The following is a 7,051-nucleotide window of genomic DNA, read 5'->3' as shown; positions in this document are numbered from 1 at the left end:
GTTGCAAATCCCCATAGGAAAGCATTGAGATAATGTTTTCCTATGGGGAATACCTTATGAGTGCACAGTGTGCATACATATTGGGTCACCCCCTAATTGGCTGTCATTAGCGGAGGAGGAGCATGACCCATCTCCGAGGGACATCAGCCTTTCATCCAGTCTAAATGCGTGATCTCATGTCCTATGTATATTCCTGTTTATGAATAGACAAATTTATGAATTTGCCACTGGGGGGACAAGGGAGCGGGGTCAGAGGACACTATTGTGTTAGGAATACAGTTTTGTATTCCTAAAACTCTAGTTTTCCTTTTAATGTTCTGTCTAGTTTATCTTTATCAGAAAATTGGACAAACCTAGTTTTTATCTCTATGGACAGGTCCTCATTTAGCTGTTTGTATTTGTTTTTATCTCCCAATAACCTTAAAGCCTCCTTCATATGCCATTCTGTATCCATAAGGCCTGTGCCAGCCCCCCCTCCCTTTGTCTGCCTGCTTCATAACCATGGACTTGTCATCCTGAATTTCTTTCAAAAGCTCTATATCCTGCTTTATTTAGATTCACTTGATATTTGCTGAGTTTTTAACTTTATCTCTTTTATCAAATACAATAATTTCTCCTGAAACGACAATGATAGGGAAGAATGTGGACTTGTTTTTCAAAGTGTTATGGATATATATGGTGTGTTCATGTATATTATTTTCCAAATGTGTTTTTTTTTTTTTAAATAGTATTTATTTTACACTGGTCATTTTTGTGTACAGTTCTGTCAACAGTGTGCCATGAGTGTCCCAATAAGAGGTCTATTTAAAAAGGGTTGGTTAGACCTAGAATTATAATCAACAATAATATAATTGACACAGTAGTCCAACAAGTTCCACGTAAGTGAGCAGCTCAATAACTCACAAGCTTCATTCGAGTACTTCAACATCACTGGACTCTTGACTTGCAAGTGAGAGTGTTCCCCCCAGAAATTGGACAAGTCGATGGGGACGACGTGATGATTTACCTCAGGAAATTGATTATGCAGTTTGAATTTTTTTCTGTCATAGCTTGTGCCAACTCAATGAAGAAATAGTTCATTTTTTTATTATTTTGTGTTTATAGCTTGCAGTTGTATTTGTGTGGTACATAAAATATTATGCTCTAATTTTGAATATATTTAGAATGTTCACTGTAGAATATCGGAAAACTGCATAAAAATCATTATCACCAAGATACACAAAGAATGAACACCAACGAAACTATAAGATTGCTTTGCAAGTATTTATACCTGTTTATTTATTATAAATAGTAAATATTTACTGCACTTTTTACATGAAACATATTGCAGCATCTGATGCCAGTAGAACCGGCTACACACAAATAATATGTAACTTCTTCCATCACCTGTAAGACGAAAGTCTGATCTCTGAGCTATCTATCCTACCTAAAAACCCTAATTTATTACCCATAATTCTTAAAGGAATGTATTTTTTGCCCTACCTCGCTTTTCTTGTCAAGAAAATGAAAAAAAATATATATATAAATAAAACGGACTGTAATTTCCTTTTGCCTCACATAACCCAGAACACAACGTCAACAACTCCATGCCAGGAGGATCCCTCGATCCATTTTATTGTGCACTAAGCTTACGGTGTAGGTGTGTTGATGATTACAACTGGCCTAAGACTGGTTGTGCAAACAAACCAAGTTATACGCAAAAGAGAAAATTATTTACCATAAATAAATCACCACTAGTTTAGAATTCTGGCACATAAATAGGCTATCTTAATATGGAACCGATTGATGAGTTTCAGAACAGTTACGTCCTATCCAAATCCTTTCAAGATAAATGGTCAGTACTTAACAATAGACAGATGAATTGCTGGAATGTTTTTTTTTTTTACCTTACTAGAAAATAGTTTTCTTTTATAGAAAAACATATCTAACTAAGCTCAAGAAAGTTCATTGAACAAAATGACAAAAAAATAAAATAAAATACAAATCATCTGAATTCACAAGACATGGCCAAGTAGGTGAAGGTTGAAGTGAGGTATGGTATTGCACATTGATCGTCAGCCGTAAAATTTTGCATTGGGTTATCCTCACATGATTATGACTTTTTTTTAACTCCAAATTAATTTGTCAATTATCTAAATAAGTGATCATTTTTCTTAGTTTGTATAACCATAAAATAACATTTATTTAATTAAGATATCTGTTAATACTGGCTATTCTACAATCCCATCGGATGTGATGTTATCCGGAAAACTGGAATGCCATCTAATTAGTCTAAAAGTGGCCAAACCTGACCTTCCAGATCAGTAGTCCAGCATCATCTGGTGTGCCATAGTTTGAACACCCTTGATTTAGCCAAATCAAGCTGTGCAACGACTATCCTTTAAGATAACTGGGCACAAAGAAATGTATATCCTTTTTTTCTTAACCTTTCTTGTGGACATGTGCAACATGAAAAAGGTCCCATTATTCTATTAATTTCTAGTGGTTCCCAAAACGGATATACATAATGTCTGAGTTGTCATTAATGGCAAAAAGGATTAAAAGAAATTGTTTTCCAACATGCTCCCTAACTCAGTTATGTTTACGGTTTGTCCTTTAATCTTCTTTGTGTGAAACCAATGGTGAGGGCACAGGCAACAATGCAGTTTATGAGACTGAGTCAGATCTCTGTTGAGTTGTAAACGGTGTGTGGCTTCTGAAATACGAATGCTTCCTCAGTTCCTGGAGTCAGATATGTCCATTTAGCATAAAGACTGTACGTCCAGCACAGCAATAAACACCCATATGCATTGAAGCATCTCCCATGAAACATACTACACTCTCCGCAAAGTAAAGCAGAAATGTCCATTGTTGCTTTTTTGTCTCTGTCTTGCAGTTGGACCCCAGATGGGTCTATGAATTGATAAGATTTTTCCATCCTACCCAAGCTTCTGAATATATCACTACTTCTGGAGGAACTGCTTTTATGCAATGTCTGGCTTCAGATAATGAAAGGCACCTGCGGGTAAAGAAATGGAGAAAGATGTTTAGAAGAATTAAGACCACTTCACTTCAAGAGACAACCTGAACCATAGGTTGACATTGTCACATGTAATACTGTGATATCAAAGAATAAGTCTAATATTTTTATTCCTGGGACAAGTTTGACAAACTCTTCAGAATCTGGGATCATATACGTTAATGACTCTTGAACAGACTTGATTAAAGACATGTGTTTTTAATATGGGGCATGCCCGTGGTTATTGCATGTCGGGCAAAACCTTCTGTTTTACCTAATGGCGGTCAGGTCTCATGTCTCGGCACGTAATCACCTCAAGATGTCTTTGACATCACTTAAGAAAATAATTATGCAACAGATGTTTTGGAGAGAACAATCAACGAGTACCGGAGACAAAAGAGACTCAGTGAGAAAAAGAGAGTCATCAAGCTTCTATTGGAAGCCACAACGATTCTTGTTTTCAGTTTTTATCAGATAAACAGTCAAATCACTGCCCTTGAAAAAAGTGGGACAGTTGAATGGGAATAGTTAAACTATAGTTCATTCTCAGAAGGGGATATTTAACCAGATGTACGTGATCTAGAATGTCTCTCTGAACTTTCAGCCTCTGTGGTTCATGTACGTATGTAGAGACAGATACAAATCTATAGCCATATATGCATACATGCATGTTTTGAGATATATATATATATATGTATGTGTGCTCAGTGATTATTTTTAAATCTTAACTTTCTGTGTAGTATTTCATTAAACTGTGAAATACTATGAGAAATCCACCTGGGAATTGCAAATTGTAGCTTAAATAGCCAAGTTGGTAAAACATTTTCCCTATAACCTAGAACGGGGGTAGGCAACCTTCCGCACTACAGATGTTGTGGACTTCATCTCCCATAATGCTCCTGCAGCTATAATGCTGGCAAAGCATCAAGGGAGATGTAGTTCACAACATCAGGAGTGCAGAATGTTGCCTCCCCCTGTTCTAGAATATACTGCAATACAAAGAATATGCAGGCATGATGTCCACATGACTCCTCTGTGCACAGTATAAATTCATGGGAACCACATATGCACAGTTGAGCCACAAGTGTTTTGTCATCCATTTGATAAGAAAGAATGGTAGCCACTTTAAACATTTAGGCTAAACATTTTCCTTTGGAATGACAGTTATACAGAAGTTGGTGGAGTTATGGCACGTGTGTTTTTCTGCTCTGCCAGTAGTGTTGTCAGATCCATCATGTTTGTTTCTGGACACATGTCCCATATACTTCTTGAAATTCAACGCATGAATATGAACTATTCTTATGCAGTAAGAGGAAAATGACTAATTGTTGAGGAAATCAGCAGCATATAAATTCGACATACTGCAGGATAGCACGTTTTATATGTAGTCCACTAACATGTATCAGTAATCTGTGTCTAGGAAAACACTGTGGATGGTGTGTCCCTTTAATTGAGGCATCATGCACCCAGCAAAGTTACTCATGTAGATACTTACTCTGTCCATACTGTCCATACTGATAGCCTGTTACGGGTTCCATGCTGTATCCTGATGTGCTGTAGGTAGGTGGGCAATAGGACTGTGATGTTGATAGACTATCCAAACTCTTCATGTGATCTAGTCTCTGGCTGCAGCTTGCTGATACAGCAGTGGTGGGCTCCAGACCTCCAGTTAAAGGTGATAAGGCATAATCCGTCTGAGGTTGATGAGGCACTCCACCGTGGTTAGTCAGGAGTCCCATTACCTGTAAAAGGGTAGATGACATAATGAGCATAATTCATTTATGGTGATTCTACAAAATTACCTCCAACTTGCTAGGTACAATGACAGGTGCATACAATAAGTTGTTAAATAGGCAAACAGACAGATTTGGAGAAAAAAAAATAATCATAGGTTTAATTAACATAAGCATTGAAAACAATTCTCATTGTGTTTCAAAAAACAGATGGTAACCCCTTAAAAATTATCTTTTAATATTGACTATATTAAGCAACATTGATATAATAATGAATTTGAAGGTGTTTACTTAAAAGAAAGGAAACCTCCTTATAACAGATCTCACTCAGTGTTGCACTTTTAAGTTTGTTTTGAGCTTAGTGCTCCAGTCCCACTGTATGTTTTGTTAAATGGACATTATAGTCACCAGATTTACTACAGCTTAATGTAGGGGTTCTGATGTCTATAGTCTGTTACTGCAGGATTTTCATTGTAAACACTGCCTTTTCAGAGAAAAGGCTTTCTTTAAATTAGTCCCTAGTAATATATCTCACTCAACAAGAAATGCTTCCTATCTCAGTGCTGAACAGTGTGCTCTGCATGGATACGCTGAACTCTCCCCATAGACATGCGCTGATTCATTGCATCTTTTTTAGGAGATGCTGATAAGTGCAGCGTAGAGCAATAGTCTCCCAGTTCTTTCCTGTGGGAAAGAACTGGATTGGCTGAGATCATCAAGATTAATGATCTCAGCCATTGAGCCAAAACAAAGCATGACCAGCGGCGGCGAGACCGGTCATCTACAATGCCACATCAGGACTATAGTGTCAGGAATAGGTTTGTATCCCTGACATTATGTTCCTTTCTAACATTTTTTGGCTTCCTTGTTGGACAGAGATGTGTTTTGTAGGGGTAACTGTAAGCACAATGAGTACTGTATACTCTGCTATAATATGGGCTCTAGTGCTCCAGGAATCTACCTGCACTCAATTAACATTTCAATAATTTGATTTTCCTGCTTTTGTCTGTTTGAAGGCTAAAAAGGGAAGTAGCCCAAGGCTTCAAGACCTCAGTATTTTTTGTGCATTGACCTTTTCACCTGAACAGAGAGCGAAGGGAAGGGCACAGTCACCTCGGTCTAATCCCTTTTACAAAACTAGTGAGTATCTACTTAGCAATGTTTCCTGTTCAAACCAGGCTTGTGCTTATTGGTTGCAGAAGCAGAGTTCTAAGCATTTATCTTGCCCGATAGAACACAATGTCAATATTCTGGAATGTGACACTCTCTTGACGTGATAGGCTCATTATATAGAATTGCTTTCATTTTATTAGCTCATTCATACCACTATGGCAATGATTTAGACCTGATGCCTAAATTATTGTGCTGCATTCAATTGACAAATATGCATATATCCCTTTTTCCCTCGTATAACGAAGTAGAGTTGTAAAGTTGCATGTCTGCTAAGTTACACAGATATGTGTCTAATTCTGGCTACAACAATAAGAATATCAATACCTATAGTGCATTGTATGTTATAGTCTGTCCTAACTGAATGCATCTTGTGGTCTATCATTTGTTCAGTTGTCAAGATATCTGATCAGGAATCATGCAGTACAAATAAAAGCATTTCTCCAATTTTTGATTACATCAAGCTATATATGTTAATGTTACCCAATTCCTTGGTATATGTTCTTGAAGAGAGAGCTGACCCTGCCAGGAACAGAGCCCATGACCTTGAGGTTTGGACAGGTATTAACAATGCTACACTGGTGTACTAACCATATGAGCCATTGATTTATTGATTGTGAAGTGAATTTCTACTTTTCATTTTTACTAATGTATAGAATCTTAAAAATTCTCGATATTTCAGAACTATGCTTGCAAATTACTAAAAGAAGGATCGCTTAATAAGCTACACTTATAAATATTACTACTATAATTAAGAGTTTAAAAATAATACGTTTTAATTTTAACGGGCTAAATACACACCTTACATAAGAATCATTTTAAAGAGATAATATTTACACATTAAGCAAATTCAGTGCATGCTCTTTAATTCCTTATAGTGTCTCGGGGGACCTTTTTTGTATTAAGTGTCTGTGTTTTAAAGCTACAAAGGGGTTAACATAGTGGCTACTAGAATTTGTGCTCAGTTCATATTTGACCCTAACACATGTGTAGCGTGTAATTTACAGAAGCTCTCTCCACGGGAAGCTGGGCATGTCCTGAAGATGTCCGGAGCGTTGCTCTATTGTGATGTGAAACAGATGCCGCTCACATCCCCCTGTTCTAAGAAAAATGGTGCCACCTGCTCTTTACTATTCCCTCTGCATGGAGC

At 37.1% G+C, this 7,051-nt stretch overlaps 1 protein-coding gene across 2 annotated transcripts in view; it reads right to left on the bottom strand.

Annotated features, from left to right (window-relative positions):
- Positions 1 to 1,637: 1,637 nt before the first annotated feature.
- The window catches only part of PAX3 (paired box 3), a 59,235-nt gene continuing 53,821 nt past the window's right edge, over positions 1,638 to 7,051 (bottom strand). For both annotated transcript variants that reach the window (XM_063442457.1, XM_063442458.1), the window contains exons 8-9: positions 4,494 to 4,740; positions 1,638 to 2,998 (exon numbers count right to left, since the gene is read on the bottom strand). In XM_063442457.1, the coding sequence (XP_063298527.1) occupies positions 2,964 to 2,998; positions 4,494 to 4,740 (282 nt within the window). In that variant the 3' untranslated portion in view covers positions 1,638 to 2,963. The remainder of the gene's footprint in view (positions 2,999 to 4,493; positions 4,741 to 7,051) is intronic.

Source organism: Pelobates fuscus, chromosome 2, assembly GCF_036172605.1.
Source record: "Pelobates fuscus isolate aPelFus1 chromosome 2, aPelFus1.pri, whole genome shotgun sequence".
In the NCBI taxonomy this organism is placed as follows: domain Eukaryota; kingdom Metazoa; phylum Chordata; class Amphibia; order Anura; family Pelobatidae; genus Pelobates; species Pelobates fuscus.
Note: the sequence above shows the minus strand (reverse complement) of the source record. Positions and strands in the feature narration are given on the sequence as shown.